This window comes from Augochlora pura, chromosome 8, assembly GCF_028453695.1.
Source record: "Augochlora pura isolate Apur16 chromosome 8, APUR_v2.2.1, whole genome shotgun sequence".
NCBI lineage: Eukaryota > Metazoa > Arthropoda > Insecta > Hymenoptera > Halictidae > Augochlora > Augochlora pura.
This window is the reverse complement of record NC_135779.1, coordinates 12,495,690-12,518,252: the sequence shown is the minus strand read 5'-3', so window position 1 is coordinate 12,518,252 and position 22,563 is coordinate 12,495,690. Positions and strand designations below refer to the sequence as shown.

The 22,563-nt window shown below is 34.4% G+C and overlaps 1 protein-coding gene across 1 annotated transcript in view; it reads left to right on the top strand.

Annotated features, from left to right (window-relative positions):
• The window catches only part of Phlpp (PH domain leucine-rich repeat protein phosphatase), a 117,441-nt gene that overhangs the window by 80,508 nt on the left and 14,370 nt on the right, over positions 1–22,563 (top strand). The window contains 2 exon segments of the mRNA XM_078189022.1: positions 15,012–15,169; positions 15,463–15,609. Coding sequence (XP_078045148.1) covers positions 15,012–15,169; positions 15,463–15,609 — 305 coding nt within the window.

Genomic DNA, 22,563 nt, shown 5'->3' with positions numbered 1-22,563 from the left:
TATTACAAGTTGCGTTTACTATATGAACTACTACACTTGTAGTACCGTAGACAGTGGAACAATGGTTTTATCACTCGAAGTGTCGAAAGACAGGAAAATGAATTACAAAGTTATCAATTTGAAGCGACAGAAGACTCGAGTTCGCTGTCTTTATTAGTCATCTGCAACTTCGTTGGACCACCGGTTCAGCTAGTTTAAACTTTATTTAGCAATGAAACTTTATTTACTAACCCGGTACAGACCAGCTCGCGACGACTACGTAAAACATTCGGCGAAATTCGCAGTTAAAACATAAAATCCACGCAGCTCGAACTTCCATAATTTCACTTCGTGTTCAAGACACGTTGTCGTCGAATCTTCCGTGCTGGTAGCTGTCACGGCAGTTTCTGTGGTAAACAATTTATAACCATCGTCTGCTCGTGAAGCTAAATCTTTTAAAATGTACGACCTTAGTTTCTGCTTCAACATCCTAAATGTTCTTTTACTGCTTCGAGACGGTTGGCATAATTTCGTGGAAGTTGACCGCTTTTACGCCCACGTTGTTTATCCTTAATCGTTACTGCATTATTTCTGGCTTAGTCGCATTCTTTTCTCAATTAAACATTTAATTTCAACTTCTTCTAAAATGAAAAAAATAATCATTTCTACACAAATGTTTATATTACAGAAAGCTTCATTTTATTGTTATATTCACTGGGAGACAACAATTAATCATTTGTACTTCGTTGATGTCATTCTAGAGACAAGCAAAATGTGCTGAATTACTTAATTAGCAATAATTAGACTACAGACTGTTAGATGAAATACGAATTTTTCATGAATTGCAAAATAATATAATCTACATAGTTATTTCTGTTTCTAATCATTTTGATAAATTAATAAATTCAATCTTATTAATAAAATAAGTATTCAATCTTATTAATAAACGCATAAGAATTTTCACCTTTTCTGTTGATTAGGGATAAAAATCATTCAAAATGTATAAAATGAGACGACGAATTAATTTTATAAAAAATCACTATCTGTTTTAAAAATGTCATGTCTCTTTAAGCATATAAAGTAGCACAGCGCATTCTTTTATTTGTTCATTACTTAACATTTATGTCAGATATTTGTTGTATATTTTTGTATATTCATATAAGATAATTATATAACAGTCTACCTAAACGAATGATAGAGATACTTGACAAAAAATAAGTCTCTACCAACTATTAATTTTATTCAATTTTCTACATTTCCTTTATTGTTATAAATAGTCTTATAGAATTTTGTCCCAGTAAAATTTTTCGATTTGTTTTAAATTGCACATTTTTTTGTTACATACTACAAAACTTACGAAAATGTTACTTAAAAATAAACTATTTTACTTAACATAAAATTCCCTTTTATATAAATATTATATTCAGTTTTCATACTGATACTTTCCTAGGTGCTTTATAATTTTGTCCCTCACTGTAACGCATAATACTTTCGAGCCACACTTCGAAGATACTCTATTTGACAAAAATGCAATAAGAAATCGAACCTTCTGCCCCTAAAATGGAAGATACCGGCTTAATCCTGCATTCTGAAGTATGCAGGGACCTGCGGTACCTCGAGTGCTTAATAAAATTACAAAGTATAAATTGCGCTCGCGATCTAAAACGGCATATTTCATTCACCGGCGAACCACGAAGTAAGAAAGGGGAGTGCAAGATGACCACTAATCTTCCTCCATTACCATGAAACCGCCGTTCGCGAGTTAACTGAATGAGGAATTTGATGATGCTCGAGATCATTCTTGTTTTCCTCGGACCACTCACTTTGTGTATATTCACATGATATAACTGAGACGAAATAAGAGATAAAGACATTCAAAGAGGATCGCAAAAATTTTTCGGCACAATTTCCAGTTAGCTTTACGCAAACGGAACTGTACCTGCGCGGAATGATTCCAAACGGCGGAGAGGAAGCGGCGGTTACGCGTTAGCAGAGAGGAACGAAGACGGAAGAAGAACCATAGAAACCAACCGTTAGTCACGCGGATTTTAACGGTATACGAGTACGCGAAATTGATCTTGAAATTGGTCGTCAGAGAAGTCTCTAGCCGGATCGCGAAAATTGCACGAAGTACGGGTCAAAACGTGTGGAACAAATATGTCTCTTGGAACATGGAATTGAGAAGTAATCGGGACGATGATGAAAAGTGGCGATGATTAGGTGAACAGCAGATTGCAAATTGAATTCTAGAATTTATTGCTGGTTTTGTCATTATCTGTATTTCGATTCTTTGCGATCACTGGCACTGAAATTATGCATTCGTATTGTTCAATTTTTTTAGATACTTATTGGATCCTCCGAAAGACTGTTACGTTTTTAAAAAATAATTTCGTTTTATATTTTACAATATTTTTCTAAAAAAAAACCTGATTTCAAGGAAATACTCTGAGAAAGTTTATTCTTACTCTAGACATTAAGAAATCGTCTTCCATTTTCTCGTCAAAGAATAAAACAATTTTCCGAATAATCCAATGTTATGGTAAGAATCCTGCAAAATAAATTGGAATAAGTACAGTATCGTTATTCTGACAAAACTTTGTAAAATAACCACTTTTACGCTTGCATCGTTCTGGTCTTAAATTGCATGTGCACACATGATATTCACAAATAGTATCTCTCATCTTCGTTTTACACTTGAAAATATGAAATCACAGACCCAATATCACTGATTTGAGTATTATACATAAATACATTAAATATGATGTAAATATAAATAAATTAAAGACTCGACAATCTCTAAAATAAAAAATATGTGAACATCCAGCTGAAGGTTAAAAGTGACTATTAACTTACTGGATTAGTAACTAAATTAAAAAATCAGAAATTTTGAAGCTGAGTAAACAATTTGGTAAAAAGGGATTGAGAACTAGTTTTCTGAAAGAGTACTTTTCCAGCCACTTTGTGCGTCACCTATCGGTATTGATTAGAACGACACAAACTTTCTCCCATGAAATTCTATTTACATTTCTTACGGGGGGTGATGATAAATCACTCGTAAATCGTGATAACGCGAAAGTAGTTCCCGATGTATCAAGGGACCCCGGATCCTGATCTTGAAGATTTACGAGCTCGCTTTACCAATGATGACATTTGTAGTACCTTCAGCAACAGGTTTCAGACAAAACAGATTGAGTAGGTCATTTTCGAATCACATTCCTTGCATACCTCAATTTATTGTGAATTTATTTAGATATTATCCTTGCATAACCTGACTCTACAAAAATTCTTCTAGGTGAATTAGTTCAACGAGATCTTTTTACATGAACTTCTCTTTTCTGATCGAAAAGAACAAATAGAAATGATATAAAATATGCAATGGCTCAGGAAATATTTTATACATTTTTTGATGGACGAACATGACAGAATTTTTTATAAAAACAGCTGGATTAAAATTTAAAATTAAATTTTAACTGGATTAAAAGTAAAAACAAATTCCAACAAAATCTTTTTGATTGACTTTCGATTAGATCAATACTATAAAAACAGTAATTTTTGTGTTTTCTAATAATATTTTTACAAAGTATTATACGATTACTATTGAGATTGTATTCTTTTATTATATATCTTTGCATTTATAGATACTAATAACATAGAGCTCTGCTAATTGATATATTCTTTTGAATCGTATAATTGGTTTTTTATACATCTCTGTTCAAGAAATCGCTTTCATAAGATTTACTTTAACATTGTTGAAGTTAGAAAGACTCTTTCATAAGAAATGATTCAATCAACTTGTTAATACAAACTCTATTATAATAAAAGTGGCGATAAATCTAAATACATTTAGTCCTGTCATTTTTATGAGCGAATAAGTGACTTTTAATGTTCACAGTAGGTTCAGTATTTAAGAATTCAATTAAATGTTCAATCATATAATGACAGTGCAAGGGGTTCAGCATCCTGTGTTAAATTTTTGTCTCAGAAGATCCGCCGTTCGAATGCTAAATATATGCAGTTATTACTAGCCACATTATTTTATCTATTTTAGTACCTTATTATAAACTATGTTACTACACATATCAAATTTTAAAGGATGGGAGAAAACAACGTGATCCTGGGGAACATGAGTTGTAATATAAATGTATTCTATTGTTTTTTAAAAGCAGTATTTCGATATGACAATTTCCGAATAATCGCAAAATATATAGCAAGTAGAAATTCTTGGTATGACATAATTTGCAAGAAACCGGGAAAATCACAGAGTGACTTGGAAATTTCGGATAGTGTATTAATTGTACCGTTTACGGGCACGCGTCCGTTGAAATCGTCTGGACGATTCCGTCTAGCAAAATGGCACCAACCAGACACACGAACAGGTTGCGCGATGGTGGCCAGCTGAGCGTGTTCTTCCGGTTCGTGTACCGGCAAGACACGCGACAAACTCGACGGCTCCTCAGTGACGATCCCGTCGCCAGTCATGAATAATGTTCTGTATCCGGCAAATGTTCGAGACGGTACGCGGACGCGTTCAAAGACGCTGAAACGCCAAGTGGAACGCTTTCGCGGCGACAAACGGCGTCCGGGAACGATGTTCCGTCGAACTTGCGAAATTCTGTCGGGCACAGAGACCCGCGTAAAACGGATATAACGCGCCGTTAATGCTCGCGTCACGGCGAATCGTTCCCGAACGAAGCAAATCGATCGAAACGATAGCGTGGACCGGCACCATAACAATCGCGATTTACGTGCGAAAAGAACTGATACGGACTGATTGCTCTCGTTGCAGTTACCGAGTGCTGTGCGAATACAGATATCGTTAACGGTACGGCGTTACGTTACAAGTGATAAAATATGTGCTTCTTGAACAGAATTTTTCTGGTGGAACGTTTCATACTTATAAGTTCAGTCGGTTACTGACCGAACAGACCACCTGGTCGATATTAACGTAATGAAAAGGAAGAAACGATCGCCGACAAGTTTAAATTAAAGCATCCATTGTAAGCGCCGGCTTATAATTGAATATATTAATTTAGCTTTCGATGAATTCGCTTAATTAGCTGAATCATTTTACGGCGGACAGGTGCGCTCGCCATACGTATGTTGGAAATTGTAGCAATCTTGAAATTAAATTGTGTTTAAGTCGAAATCAAATTAAGGGAAGTCTTAATTGGTATGTGATTAAATATTAGTATGTGCCGGCCATTATGGGTAACAATTTAATAGTTTGGTAAACAGGTATTTTATTTCAAATATAATCGATGCAGATGATATCTATAAAAACGTTGACGAACCAGACCACCCTAGGAATCAATGTAATTACATATGTCCTGTATTTTTATCATGACAAAAATTCATGTTAGTGGATGGCACTTTGATAATCGCGATACTAAATTATAAATTGAGAGAGGAGATAACATTTTAATGAAAATTTACACGTGTTTTTGCGTTGGACGTATTCGATCGACGATACGTTTTCGTGCATTAATTCGTTCGATAAATCATGCTGACAAAAATCGCGAAAAGTGCTCGTGTTTCTCGTGAAATTCATCTTCAAATAATATTGAATGCATTGACAGGATATTCGAGACATGCACTGCATCACTTCCGTATTAGGTAGAAATAAATAACGTGTCTGCGCTGTTACACCGACGTGATGAATGATTTGATGGATCGACGACAGTTGTGAATAATATCTAGAGACGGCCGAGTACCGCTTCCTGTTCTCGAAAACGAATGTCGCCGTTTATTATAGCGAAATTTCAACTGTCATGGAGCGTCCTTACTGGTGAAAGAGTTGTTTTATACTCTTACAATCACTGTACTGTAATAATTATTGGATTGTGTATTTTTTATACATTTATCATGACTGCAAATTTATGAAATGCAAGCATATTAGCATTTCACGTTTGTCAGAAAAAATTTTGTAATGAATGTAAAAAATGTATTTCTGCTACAGATGTTTATAAAACATTCATTCAAAATGGGAATTTACATGAAAGCCAAATTTAAATGTAACGTTTAATAAAACATTTCATTGTATTTTAAAGTAATATATTGTCTGCGGTAGAATAATACATATTTGATATTGAAATTTCCAAGCCACACAAGTTTTAAAATAATATTTAACTTTTATTAGCTTAATGGAGAAATAGTGGCTAAATACATTCATTTCGTGTTTTACAAATATTCGTTCTTAAATAAACAGCAAGAGTTATTAGAAATACTATTTGTAAATAACGGAGTGAAAGAATTGGTCATTATTTTTTCATCAACCTAAGAATAATGATCATTTAACTTTAACAGATTATAGAAAATGGAATTGAATAATAAGAAATACAAATTGTACAGAAATTACAATTATAATTTCATATGTTTCATACGGTTTGTTCATAATTTCTTTAACGGTAAATACAAAAAGGAATTTAATAATTATAGCAGCATATTTAATTTTAATTGCATCATATATTAAAATAAACTGAATTCTAAATTGCAAATAAATCAACACAATTTGAACAGATGCAGGGATTACTATCGTGCATTATGGAATTGTGTATTTGTTTTTGGAACGTCAATATAAAACCATAAATCAAAATTCAAAGGGAAATCCCACTATTAAAATGAAACGTCTGCAACATATCTAACAGCATCTTTAAATTCGTCCATTTTCTAAAAGGTCTATTTTTAAAAAACTACACTTACATAGAATAACATTTTCCAATGTGTAAATTCTTTATTTTATACCATTTTTTTTTATTGATCTACCTGAAACAACTCAATCGTAGTAGTTTCTTCAAAAGTTCAAAGATTCGCTTAAAAGGCGAGAGTAATGAAAGGACTGCAATGCGCATCGATTCTGTGAAACGCGTTCAATGTTTACCAACGATTCGAAGAAGTAGCCCTTCAAAGGTGGAATTATCAAAATTAATTACTAGGATGGCTGCGAGAAAACGGGAAGTTCGAATATAAAAAACGCGGGCCCGTTTGAACTGCCGTGCGGTATCTTTTTTAACGAGGCGAGCAGCACGAGTATTCGAAACGAGAATCTCCGCAGACGCGTTAAAGTATCCTTAATTAGCGTCCGCTAATTACCCGGCCCGGCAGGCATGCAGCGATCTATTTATACTCGAAGATGATAATGTTGCGTCAGACGCAACGGGTTACGAGATGAGATGAGAAAGGGGAGAGGCTTCCCGTTACTTCTGGCTGGTTCGTTTACGAAAATCCCCTGGTCGAATGCACTTTATCGTTGCATAATATTCGCGAACGGTGCGCGCGCGGCCGGGGGAACACCGCGCACGAGCCACATTAATTTGATTAGTAATGGCACACAATAACCGTAATACGTAGCTGAAGGGAGATAACTGTAATTACGGCGGATAGCGCGCGGAGGGGTTGTTTCCCTTAATCACTTTCTTGCCCCGACCACGGCGCTCTCTAATTTCGCAGACAGCTCGTTGGAAAGATTGTTATCCGACACTATTATTTACATAGGCGAACGTACTCGCAGTTTGCTCACCGAATGCGAAACGGTCCAGCGATCAGATGGAGATGTTGAACTCTATTCATACAGTTCGTTATTTTAATGATCCGAGGCCTGCGAAAACCGAATGAAAGGACGTTGTTTCCAAGTCGTGCACCACCATTCATAGGTATCCTAATACACAATAACAGATTAAACGTATTGTTTTATTATTCTCAGGAGTTTATTGCCTTGCGTGAACTACGTATTATTTTGTGATAATACAAACAGTAGTTATTGTAAAATAATGAATATTATACGGCAAATAGGTATTTTTACATTGCAACATATACGTAAGACCATTTCACAGATTCGCAAGGTGTTTTAGCAGCTTTAAAATTTATCAAATTTTACAGACATTTATCGTATTTAATTATAGGTTTCCACTTTTCTACGATCTTAGACGACAAAAGCTTTATAAACCTTCTAATTTTCATGAATTTATTTTCTTTGTTTAATTCGATTCTACTTTTACTGCGTAGATCAGTAAACAATCTCTGTATAGATTGGCCAAACACTACCAAGAATAAAAATGTTTATTTTATTCTTTCATATTTCTCTTCTTAAATAAATTCTGAATAAGTGGTCCTGTACGTATTCGTATAAATATATTCTTAAAAAATTATGGAGAAACAAAAACAATCAATTTGTTTTATTATTCGAATAATTTTATAATCTCTATTTCAATTACTTATTCGGTTATGCGATTGATTCGAATTATTCGAATAAATTTCAAACGATTCGAACAATGCCCGACTGTGTATTACAGACATTATCATATTTCGAAACATCTTGTTTACCGTAAATGTTGCAAATATGAATGTTCACAGTACATTTCATTACAAAACCACCGTCAGCACCGCGACGACAGTTTCGCAATAGGAGACCCAGCGAAAAAACAAATCGCGTGGCCGCTAGCGAAATTAATTAAACGTGGCGTCCCCCGCGAGGCAGCGACGACCCAAATCATAAAAGTTCCCTGGCGTGTATCGAGTGCCACTTTATCAAAGTAGTGCACCGACAAAACTTCCGCGGCGTTACCAGAAAAACTCGCTTCCCTCATTAGGGCCCATCGAGGCACGCAGATATAAACGGCCTTCTCCGCGTCAGAGCGTCGCGTCGCTTTTGTCGTTCGTCCTTTTTGTCCTTGCTCCGCCTCGACGTCAACGCCGACGCCATGACGATGTTCGTCAGAACGCACCCGCCGAGATAATATACATTTGTCCTTGCAGTTACGATAGACGATAAGAACGAAGCATACAGTGGGTCAAAAAAGTATTCGTACACCTAGTCTTTTTGCAATAACTTTACACAAATAAATGGTACAAAAACAAAAACTATTTCGATTAATAGTATACTATATACAGTGGGTGTAGAAAGTATTCGTACAGCAATCAATTCCAACAAAAACATTATAGAACTTCGTTTATTACAAATAAATTTTAATAAAAAAGATGTGTACATATTCTTTGATATCTTCGGAGCAAGTTTCATGAAAAAGAAATTGTTTATTTATATTCTTTATGAAACTATTAGCAAAACTCTTAAACATGGACTGAAATATACGCGTAATAAGTATTCGTACAGTTCCTGTTCCATGACGCTTTCCGTTACAGTATACATGACAATTATCTGGTAATCCATGGAATGTCAACATAAATATCATCAGTATGTCTAGAAACCTTTCCGAACAAATAGTGCTCTATATTTAAGATACGTAACGTTAGTAGTCCTAAAATGGGACGAAAAGGAAAGGAGAGGACTGAAAGTGAAAGAAAAATTATTATAAATCTGCATAATAAGTGTAAAATATTACGACAGATTTCGGAAATTATGAATAGACCGAGGTCTATACTTCAAGGCATTATTGACAGATATGGAAATCGAAAAACTTTAAGGAATAAAGCAAGGTGCGGACGTAAACGATTAATAAATGAATACACCGGCCGATGGATAATGCGTAAAATAAAACGAAATCCAAAGATTAGTGCGTCAAAAATCGCAGCTGAACTTAAAAGTGTCCTTAGTATCAATGTCTGCAGCAGTACAGTGCGTAATTTTCTATGGGATAGATGATGTCATGGCAGAGGAGCTCGTAAGAAATATTTTGTGAACGAAACTAATAGAAAGAAGCGACTGCAATTCGCAAAAGAATATGTAAACGTTCCAATGGAGTATTGGAACCGTGTAATATTTACTGATGAAAGTATATTTAACATATTCGGACCAGATGGACGATGTACGGTATGGAGGAAAAAAAATACCGAGCAGGAAAAAGAAAACTTGCTGGCGACTGTGAAGCATGGCGTAGGATCGGTCACAGTTTGGGGCTGTATGAGTGCGAATAGGGTTGGATCCCTACATTTTATCGATGGTATCATGGACCATAAATTATACATCGATATTTTAAAAACAAATATTCAAGCTAGTGCAAATAAAATACAACTACAAGACAACTATATCTTTTTAAAAGACAATGACCCGAAGCATAATGCTTATAATACAAGATAATGGATCCTGTATAACGTACCAAATCAGTTAAAAATCCCTCCATAGTCTCCAGACATAATCGTCATAGAGCACTTATGGAGTCATCTCGGAGAAAAAATTCGAAATCACCATATTTCTTCAAGAAAAGATTTAAAAAATGCACTACTGCAAAAATGGAACAACATTTCTAGTACTATCACCAGAAAGTTAGTACAGTCAATGTCACGAAGGCTTACAGCGATTATACAATCTAAAGGGAATCCAACTAAATACTAGAATAACACATAAGTTGCTTTTTGTTATGTTAATGTATAAAAATTAAGAGACGTTATTGTAAAGTTGAAAGTGTACGAATACTTATTACGCGTATATTTCAGTCCATGTTTAAGAGTTTTGCTAATAGTTTCATAAAGAATATAAATAAACTATTTTTTTTTCATGACATTTGCTCCGAAGATATCAAAGAATATGTACATATCTTTTTTGTTAAAATTTATTTGTAATAAACGAAGTTCTATAATGTTTTTGTTGAAATTGATTGCTGTACGAATACTTTCTACACCCACTGTACAAAGATAATGTGCAAATGAAGAATTTGTAATAACGCATAACAACAAAGTAATGCAAGAAGTACAAGAATTTGAGAACCAAAAAAGTATTCGTACACTTACAATTGGACTGCTAAATTTTAAGAAGCATACATGTATTCTAGCAATACTGGCCAAAACGTAAACAACTGTTTCTTTACATAGTAGCATTGGCCTGTAATGTGTCTCTAGTGCATCTTTGAACTCGGTACAAGCATCATGACAGCGAAGAAAAGTGAAATACCAATATCGGTGCGAGATCGCGTTATTTTGCGTCGAAAACGTGGGGAAAGTTATAGAAAAATTGGTAAAGAACTGAATTTAAGTTTTACAACAGTGCAGAGCATTGTTAAAAAATATGAGAGAACGAAAACCACAGAAAATAAGCCAAGAACAGGTCGGCCAAGGATACTCACAGTTAGAGAGCGTCGGAGTATAATTAAAGAGGCTACAAAAAATCCATTTGTAAGTGCTCAAACTTTATCCAACGATATCGCGTCAACTTCAGGGAAGATTGTGTGCTCTCAAACCGTACGAAATATTTTGCACTCTGCTGAAATATATGGCAGAGCCTCAAGAAAAAAACCATATATTAATAATATAAATAGAGAAAAGCGTCTAGGTTTCGCTAAAACGTATGTAAATAAACCCATTGAATTTTGGAAACGTGTTATCTTCTCAGATGAATCCAAATTTAACATTTTTGGGTCAGATGGGAACAGATTTGTTTGGAGGAAACCTAATACTGAGCTTCAACAAAAAAATATTAGACCAACTGTGATCACGGCGGAGGAAACGTAATGATATGGGGCTGTATGGCGTACAGTGGTGTTGGAAACATTACGTTTATCGATGGGATAATGAATGTCAAAAAGTATATCGAGGTGTTGCGGGACAATTTAGATGAAAGTGCAACTAAATTGGGCCTGACTGGAAATTACCACTTCCAGCAAGACAACGACCCAAAACATACAGCAATAAAAACACGAGAATGGATACTATACAATGTCCCCAAACAATTAATTACACCACCACAGTCCCCGGATATTAATCCAATAGAGAATTTATGGCACCTGTTGGATATAGAAGTAAGAAAAAGAAAAATATCTAACAAATCGGACCTACAAAGAGTAATTTTAGAAGAGTGGCAAAAAATATCAATAGAAACAACTCAAAAACTGGTGCAATCTATGCCAAGAAGACTGCAATAATCATAAGCTTTAAATTATAACTGAAAGTGTACGAATACTTTTTGGGTTCTCAAATTCTTGTATTTCTTGCATTACTTTGTTGTTATGCGTTATTACAAATTCTTCATTTGCACATTATCTTTGTAAATAGTAGACTACTAATTGAAATAGTTTTTGTTTATGTATCATTTGTTTGTATAAAGTTATTTCAAAAAGACTAGGTCTGCGAATACTTTTTTGACCCACTGTAGAAATTCATTCTATTGTTTGATACGGAAGTGTTTACGTTAGAGTAACCAGCATAGTGAACGTATTTTTCGATGTACGCTATCGTAGAACTGTAAAATGATAATTACTTTTCTCCAGGATTATTCGTCTCCCAAAAAACATCACCCTTGATCACTAATCCAGATTGTATGAACGTAAAGTATTATAAACAAATATTGCGGTTATTCCGTATATCGGAGAACCCGAGAGATGGACGACACATGATTTTTGGATTTACAATAGTTGCTTATTTGAGTCTTGTAATGAATTAATTGGCAATTCCGATGATGCATAGTAAACAAAAAATTTACTAGAATTTTGATTTTATTTAGTTATCTACGTTCACACGATAGACGTATATTCAAACATGTATAGATATAATTGTTCAGTAAGGGAACCTTTGATATTATAAGAGGGACGACTCTGAGCTTCTTTGAATAACAAGTGATATCGGATCTGAATAAATGTATACATCAAAAAGTTATTCGTAGTAACGAATAATTCTTCTTTGAATAAAATTCTATTCGAATAAATACTACGAATAAAATAATAAGGTTATATCGAGATTAATGTTAAGGTCGAATAAAATATGCCCAAATCTGATTCTGGCACTTTGTCCTCAATAATTAAAGGAAATATAAAATAGAGGATGTATGAGAGGAATGATCAATCACAGAGTAACACAAATTAACGTTTAGTGACGTGACGTCTAAGATGAGATGACTGAAACAGGATGTAAGTAAGGGAATTTTCACAGGATCTATTTCTGATCGATACACTTCTGCCTTCCGTCGCAGCTTCAGTATACATATGTAGACTTACCCTTAACCGAGGAACGTCGTTTTGTCTCATTCCCTTCTCGTTTTCACGGCGTGGCAGACGCGTGTCAACGAGCCGATACGTGTGCCATTTTGTATGGTAGTTTTTCGCGCGACTACCTTCGCCAAGAATTCAGCCTTGCGTGTCCTCGGCCAGAAAACGGCGTGACGAGCGAGCTGCGGATGATTACGGAGTCGTTCGCACGAGAAACGCTGAACGTTCCGCCAATAGTTCGGTTGTCTACCATGATGGGAACTGTCAAGCTGATGAAATATTCATTTCAACTGTTCTATGTGTCTTCGCTGACTTCTTGAAATATTCGCGATCGCTAATTGTGAAGTATCAAACGATATGGTTTTCTTACACTTTTTTTCTTGTACACTAGCGGGTCAAACTGCAGTACGTTTAAAACGTATTTGGACAACTTTTGAAACGGCATAACCGTTTTAAAACTGAACTAAATAACTTGAATTTTTAAAGGTGTTAGACGAACTAGTTTACTAGACAATAATTAAAATATTTCTATTGTTTTCACCGTTACTTGAATTGACAAACAAGAAAACTCTTGTTTTTTAACTTCTTATCTGAGTCTGTAAAGAAAATTTTAAAGAATACGTTTTGTAGATCTCGGTAACTTGTATACATTCTCATAAATTCATTGAAATCAGTTTATGTTATTAAAAAAAGTATTTTAGATATTGTACAGTAAACTAGACACATTAACATTTTAAAAAATCAAGTAATTTAGTCTAGTTTAAAAAATTATACAATACATACAATTTCAGTTTAATCAAAGAGAAATTGGTTTTTTAATTCAAGTAAAAATTTTGTTAATCAAAGTGCTTGCACGAACTTTTTTCCCAAACCCTTCTCAAATTAAACACATTTCGTTTAAATGAAACTGGTTTAAAGTAGAATTCAAATTTTTGGCATGTTATAATTTATATTAGTATTTCGTTAGAAAAGTGAGTATATGTTATCGTACTAAAGACTAAAGAACAAAGGTTAAATAAGCGTCATTTTAAAATTGCTGAGTGAAGACTGTTTCCAAAATTTACTATTGATTATTTTATTGACAAATTATAAGTTGACATTACACACTAAACTGTTGAACTGTGGATCAAAAATAAGAATGGTGTCCTCGATTAAAAAAATGTGCAGAAGTTTTATAAAACTCAGTCGACTGATTCAGTGTGATGCTACAGTGTTCAGTGTAATAAACGAAAAATAATAGAAAAGAGCGTTTCCGCGAATAATCTACAGTTGCGGAATCACCTACGGTATTGCGATTACGAGCGCGTTATATGTGTGCGTGAAAAATGGTATACTTTGGGGATTTGCTCGCCATTATGGAGGAACGTGACTTTGATAGAGACACCATCGATACAGACTCCCTGGAGTTCGAGGTAATGCTCCAAGCCTTCAAACAAAATCAAATAAAGCAATATTTTGTACAAACTTCGAATATTGTACCACTTATATGTTCAATGTAATTATATAAATTTTAAAAGTAAAAAGAAACCAAAATGATCTTTCAAACAAGTAGTTCAAAATTGTATTTGCGCTTATAATAATAACAACACTTTATAATTCAACTATTAACCGAGATATCGTAAAATTAAGAAAATAGCATAAAGTTTATACCTATAGTTATTACACCTCTTACTACTTTATATACTCCAAATCCTAATAAAAATGTTATGCAATCTTAAAATAGAAATCAATTTTACGTTTTAAAAAGATAATATAGTACCTGTCTAGTAAGTGTTTATAGTGTATTTAAATGCATAAAATATAAGTTTGCATAATGCAAATTAATGAAACTTCTATTACTTTTTTAATGTGATGAAATGATTTAAAACATAATAAAATTCTTTAAAAAATTGTACAAGTGAATGATTATATTTTTGTATAACGTATCGATCTTTGCAAATTCTAATGATAGATATAATGCAATTTATTTTTCAATCTATAAAACGTAATTGAAATATATATAAACTTCTGCAATAAACAAGAAATCTCGGCAGTCTTTTTTTTTATTATGTAATTAGTGATCAAAGTACATATTCCAATTGCCTGACATAATAGGTTCTTGGAATTATTATTAGAGGATCTTCGTTATTATCTTCATCACAATGAATGCTTTGTGTGTTATTGCAGGCTATACAATTGTCAGCTTACCCGAAGAAACTGGACCTTAGCAACGGAGGTCTATCAAGAATTCCTGAGAGTGCTATAGCATTCCCAGCTATAGAAGAGCTGGTATTAAGCCAAAATCAACTCACAAGCGCCAACAACAACCTCGAGCTTCTTCACAGGTATACACTGTTTGGACAATAAATACACTTTATAAAATATACAACATATTCTTTTTAACAAGTACCATATACTAAATTTTTTTAAAATAAATATGATACAATATATATTTTTTAATAATAAATACCATATACAATATATTTTTTAAATATATACCATACACTATATATTTTTTCAATAAATACGACATACTATATACTTTTTCTAAATAAGTATCATATACTATACATTTTTTAAAGTAAACATCTATCTTTTTACATACTTTCAATTATTATATTTTAATATTTTTTCGCAGATTTCCGAAACTTCATATACTCCATCTGGAGAGCAACGAACTGAAGAAAATTCCGCGGGAATTACTGGAGCTCAGGCGGCTGACTTACCTCAATGTCTCCGACAACAAAATCGAGAAGATTCCGTCTGACATAAGCCAGCTTATCAAGTATGTAAAGTCAATCTTATCAGATTGCGTTCGCGACAACGTTCCGCCAATGGCTGTCCTCAAAGATGCGAAACAATTTTGTGTTTTACCATTAAAGCATTCGAAATATTCTTCTAGAACAAATGAATTATCGAACGTGCAAGTCAGATCGAAATTAACAGTTTGACAATTTAGAATGGAAAAAGTTGCACTATACTTAAAAAGGAGACTCAACGATTCAATGTGTTCAAATAAATATAAAGCTGTTGCAGCTTTTGTTAGCTAACATTTAAAATATATTCAGACTTCAAAAATACAGCAAGTATTTCTTGTTCTACTTATATTGATTTGTTAAGTATATTATTTAAGCGCAAACCATTAATTTGACGTCAGTCAATAACATGCGCATCGGTTCTAATTGCCACCCTCCTAAATTGCTTAATCGATGAGACATTATAAATGGTACTCAGTTCGCAAAAACTAATTGCTACTTAAATAGAATATGAACGTTTACATCTGCCAAGTAGATTATACGTAAACGTTAGCTTTGATATAGAAAACTATAGCATTCAGACACTTAGAATCTTTTTAATCACCTTTGGGTATTGCAATTAAAATGCTCTTGTGATAAACTTGTACATTTTTCATCCGAAATTATGAATAAATTATTGTTAAATAGAAATGACATTTTAATCTGGTACATAGAAAAATAGCAACAGTGTTACAATATCAGCCCAATGAAATTGAAGTGCTTGGCCTAGCATCTTTAATAGAATTTCATATTTTCGAAATTGTCCTAAAGACAACTGTTGTGGTCCTGACAACGCTGATTTCCCGAGGCCAGCAATAAAACCTCTGGAAAATGCGAACAAAACTGTGAAATATGAAGTTTTCCGATGTACGATTTGACGTGGAATATCTTATCTGAAACATTGAGGAATAAATTCCTCGTCGACGAAGAGGGAACGTCCTACCAAAGAAATATTTATTCCACGCCACGTCACCACCTCACTCGCAAATAATATTTTATTTATTAACATACTACGACAATGTACACTGTTCACAACTATAACTAAAGAATTATCGGCCTTTGAAACTATTGATCAATGCATTCAAAGGAAGAACATATGCAAAATCGATATATAATATACAGTAGCAGGCATGTTTTTAAGGCCACTTGACTATGACTCTTTTTTAACGTTTACTACTACTTGGAATGGGAAAAAAAATAAAGTACTCATGTTCATCAACTTCCTTAGTTGAGTCTATAACAAAAATTTAAAAATGCATTTTGTAGATCTTAGTTAATTTCTTACTATTTTCAAGCAGCCAATACTCGATAATGTTTTGACATGTGTTAACTTATATGATTCCTTTTGAAAAAGACAAAGTTGACCTGCATTTGCCCTGTATGCGACCTCTTACAAAAAAATGAATTATATCATCATATAGCCCCCTATGGGAAAGAGGCCGCATCTTTTATGCAGTGCGTAATTAACGAATAGTTTTCATAATTTTTAATGCTTATGAAATTGCACCCGCACGCTTATGGAAGGCTTCTATCACCGACAAATTGAACAGTGTGAAACTTCTTTTAAAAATTTTATGACATTTTTTGGCGTCGTCTCAGTGTCAACACTCGCATGCAAATGGTTAAAATTGGGCACCTCGTAGATGAAAATTTTAATGCTATAAATGGTTAATAGCATTAATTCCATCGTGTTTTGAACGATGGGAGGCAAACGTGCAACACTAGATCGTCTCGAAGGTCACTATCCGCGTGGATGTTTAATCGGTGACGCGCGAGCGGAATCTGCGAATCGGTTCATTTGAGCCGATGATCGCGGTGGGGTCGTCTAATTAAAACGGAAATTACGTAAAGTTTCTCGAAAACTGCTTTCCACCGAGCGGAAATGAGGATGCCGGAGAAGAAGGAACTACGGTATGAGCACGGGCCCGTGCCGATACACGGACGGTGGTTACGCGTCGAACACAACCGTGCACGGACCTGTAGCCTCTACGGAAAAAGAAAACACGGTCGTGTAGACGGTGTACACCTGCGACTGCAAAAGCTAAGCCAGCTCTCCACTGACTTACCGGTAGAATGGAGTTGGGCAACACGCCCGGCAGAAGTCATGCGTTGGGCCGCAGTGGTGCAGAAACAACGGAGGAAGAGGAGCCTAACCGCGAATTAATGTGGAACTTTCCAATAATCACGTGTCCTAGATTATTTGGACTTCAGTTTTTAGAATCATTCTTTCGATTTTTGTAAAATTTACGGTTGCTCAACCAAATGATGTTAATCAACCTGTTAAGCCAGGAATTAAATTTTATTCCAGGCATTTTGCAATAGGGATTTTTTTCATAGTGAATCATCTTATCACGTAAAACGTAATACAAAAAATGGCCTCTGACTTTTATTTATGTTATTATTTTCATTTGTTCTCAAAAATTTCAATGTTTGAATGGACAAGATGCACAGAGAGATCATTCTTGATAGAACATATCTATAATCATTCTCTAGTATTGGAATTTAGTTTGTCTAAATAATCGATCTTCTATTTTTGGAAATTCTATGACTATAAGAAGAAAGAGTTAAACGGCAAATTGCACTCGTTTTTTGGACACTTCAGCGTTTGGATATAGGAAAATAAACTGCGCAACATGGTGATGATACTTGATGGAGGTTTCCAATAATTGCGCGTCCTTTACCGCTTAGAAAACGACAATACTCGGTTGTTTTTGCAGAATTCGAAGGTGCACGGTGTGCAAATCCGCAAAACGATGTTGCTAGATGGGTATTTAATAAATAGCACGAGGCCTTGGATGTTAAAAGGAAACAGTAGAAAATAGCGGTGCTTCCATTAGGATATTAGCTGGCAATCTTACAAAAATGAAAATGAAGAAATAAAATGAACGTCCGTGATAGAGATTGCAGATAGTTTTCAGTACGTCCATAATATGGAGGCACGGTTTCTCTAACTAGGATTACTAAACCGGGTTCAACCAAGTCGCGAAATAATATTCTTTCAAAGCCAGCAATATCTTTTGTTACTAAATAAAAATATACAACTGAATTCATTAATATCTGCACAGTTACGTATTTTACAATTTTTTGCATAGACATTTTTCCAAATTTGCTTCTCTCATATATTTGTTATACAATTTTTTTATTAATTTATTGTTAAACGTTGAATTTTATCTATTACATTTACGAACTTTAAGTGTTGGTAAGGTGTAAAAATGACACGAGGCTATCAAGTTTCATTCCATTATCATCCGTTCATTATTTCTTCACGGTGAGATGAATTCGATACAATAGTTTGGATCAAATATTTGAAAAGAGAATAACAGCTAGAAGAATGGGAAGAATAGTATGAAAAGTATGTATTGCATTACACACTTTATAGTACATGTTCAATTAACATTCTTTTTATTAAAAAATAGTCACGCTATTATAGCATAAGTACATAATTAGCATTTATTAATTGTCTGTTTACTTGACGGCTTACAAAAAAATTTTTCCTTATTTTATAACATTCAAACCTTAATACTAAACCTACCACCGCCAGTTGAATGACTGATTTCACATTGTTTGTTTCATAATTATTCAAGGTCATGTCAGAGTTATGTTTCATTAAAAGTTGTTGAATATATTTCTTTATTCGGGTACACACCGCTGTAGAAAAATAGTGAAAAGTTTGAATAAATTCTATCTTATAATTTTTATCAGGAAATTTTTGTTAGTCACTTCTCAACCTCGGTGAATTTAGTATTAAAAAGTTAAAGTTCTCAGTTTCTAAGTTAAACACTATCAGACGATAGTATATTATTCGCTAATTACGAAAAGATTATAAACAGAAATCTTACGCTGAAATGTCGAATAAAATTGAAAAGTGTTCGAAATTTTCGTAGATTAATTTCAAAAACTTAGCGTGACACGATGCAATAAAAAATTGCATAATAAATACTTGTATAATACGACGCGTTTATATTACGCCCGAAAGTCTCGTAATTTTCTGAATTTCCAGACTGGGAATCTTGTCTCGTAAATCAACCGGAAACAGTGGTACCAGAAATAAGTAGCATTTCCAAAGAAAAAAGGTACACAGGCTAACCCAGCTGGCGTGGTGGCTTCGCCGTAATAATAATTTCATAAAAGGAGTTCCCGAATGTGTAGCATACCAGCGGGAACATTGTAGTAATTCAATTCCGTAGTCGGAGGGAACAATGCTCTCCGGAGAAAATTAAATTTGTTTCTAAGTTAAATCCAGCCCGCAGAAGTATGCTCAATTGAATTGGCGAATGAAGATGGGATGGAGAATGTGCACGTTGAATAGATTGAAAAATAAATGACGGCGTTGTTTAATATGATTACGCTGTTGGGAAACGTGCTGTGGAAAGTGTGCGTTGCAGGGCACGCGTTCTACCTTACTGCATGTGCTATTAATTAACGGTGAAAGTACTAGTTCCCTTATCCGACCCTGTATTTATGGCACTTCTGTTGCTGTAGATTTGAACTTTATGGTTTCGATGGTAGTTTGCAATATTTCGTTGCTCGCCGAGATTTAACTAAATTAATAAGTAATAATTAAATTTTACAAAGCCAATCAAAATCTGAACTGCTTCGGAAACATTTATTTATGCTGTCAATATATTTCAGATAAAGATGTTAATATTTAGAATATATCAAATGTATACCGTGATTTAAGAACGTATTCTAGTCTACTTCCTATTGCTTCTTAAAAGTAAAAGTAGCCAAGCATTTGATAGAATTATGAAATTCTTATTCTTAAATCTTAAACATTTTAAGTTCTAATTGCAGCTGAAGTATGTATTTAGTAAAGTACTCTGATAAATGATGTTCTAGATCAACGCCAGAATAGTAATTGAATAATAAAGTTTCTGTTGGTCTGAAAAGTACGGAAGGCGAATCTAATTATCATAGAAAGGAAACTCGTTTAGATTGCATTCGCTCCGTTCGAAAATATGCAGAATGTTATGTCTACAGGAAGGATAAAAAGGTATTATAAGCGTTATAACCTATGTTTCCTCTATATTACACATTTTATTACATTATTTATAAGAGAAACGAGGAATTTTGTGAATGTAGTCAATTTTCCTTCAATATAACGTATAACATGCTCTACTGAATTATTAACCGTACTACGAGCATTATCGAGTAAATTCCAAGAAACATAATTTACAACATAAAATACTACACTTAAGACGAAGTTGAAATTATGATTACTCTGAAATTGTTCTTTACTTTTTAGCACAAATATAATAGAGAAATAAGATAAAGTGAAGGCAGCTTTTCAAATACTAACTAAAAAAACTAAAGCGTTACTGTATATCAATGGAAAAGTGAACGCCATTCGTTGAAATAATTAAAAATGCCTGTTTCCAGTCCGATTTAAAAGTTTCATTACACAAAGAAAGATTTAAAGACTCGCGAAAGGATCAGCTACTTTCATACTGTTGGTCCCTGCTCCCTGAACGAAACAAAAGAGTAGCTTAAAACATTAATGGTATCTCTCTGGTGGGCTGCATGCAGAAGCGAATCTTTAAAAAAGAGACTCCTATTCATTAGCGACTTCATTATTTGCAAGACGTAGAAACTAGCCTTGGCTTTATAGCCAATTAATGTTAACAGTCATCGCGACGAATCGACGATACAAGCCCGGATAAAAGGTCCGCGGTTATCATAACCGAAGAAATGTCCGAACGAACCTGGTCTTTGGCTTTCTAAAGGGGAAGAAGAACCATTTCAAATATTCAACGGTCTAGCTTGGATGTTGTAGATATAAGAGAATTTTAAAGTATATAACAGTCTCGAGTTTCCGGACTCCGGAACAAAACCTTTCCCAGGAAGCGTTATTTAAAAGCTTCTTATCATTGGATTTCTTTTATAAATAAGCCGGCTGCTCCACATTCGTGGAACAATGCGAGCAGCCAACCAATGAAACCGTGCAATCTTTTTTCGATCGCGGAGTCTGATCAGAAAGACCGCATACCCCTAATCTCTTTTACAAAGTAGCGCGAACATACTGCTAGGCATTAATTCCTTAGTGGTACGTTGTTACAGAAGATACTGGAAATCGTTAAATAGACCAGTTTCGGTCATTTTATCGGTGTGATCTGATACGTTTTACAAGGTTTAAAAATCTTAAATATCATATGAAAGGTACGAAATCAGGCGAAATTAACAAATTAATAATAACGACACTCAACGCTAGTCAGCTTCAAATTAATATTTATTAGTACCGCTTAAATTATCGAAACATTTAGTAAACAAACTTTAAGATCCTTGTCGTAACATTTCGAGAATTTATCGTCACTCTGTAACTAACTATGCAGTTTCTTTGATGATATCATCATTCATTCTCAAAGAGCTACACATTTCTAGTATCATAATAAATATACTTACCAGTCTGCTCAAAAAGCACCTATATAACTTTTATAGTTAAGCAAAGAATTAATTTCTCAAAAATTGATGGAGTAAAACAACTACCAAGTTTCAGCTAAAAATCTATAAGTGCGTCGAAAACGTGACCCAAAACCGCAGCTACGTAGCAGTACAGCTCATTCATAGTTGTCTTCGCAACAAAGGAGTATCCGTGACGTTAATTCATTCTCTGATCAATCTCTGGATCTGGCTGCCTGGCGCCGCAGAGGCTGCTGAAGAATACCCAGGGTTCCGTAAGAGAACTAGACCGGCGTATCCCCGAACAACGAAGCGCTAACCAATTGCTAGACGCTGGTACAGAACCGTGCCGGTAGACGAGGAATTAGCATAGTCCCGGTTCGTACAACACAGCCAGAAACTAATCCGTCTGTTCTGTTACGTCAGGCTGGTCAGCCATCCTTAGACTCCCTCTTTCCACCTTGGATCAGGAGTAGCTCGAACATGGTTCGCCCCGCGTCAGACTTCTTAGTCCTCTGACGAACTTGTGCGAGCGTGCACCAGCGCGT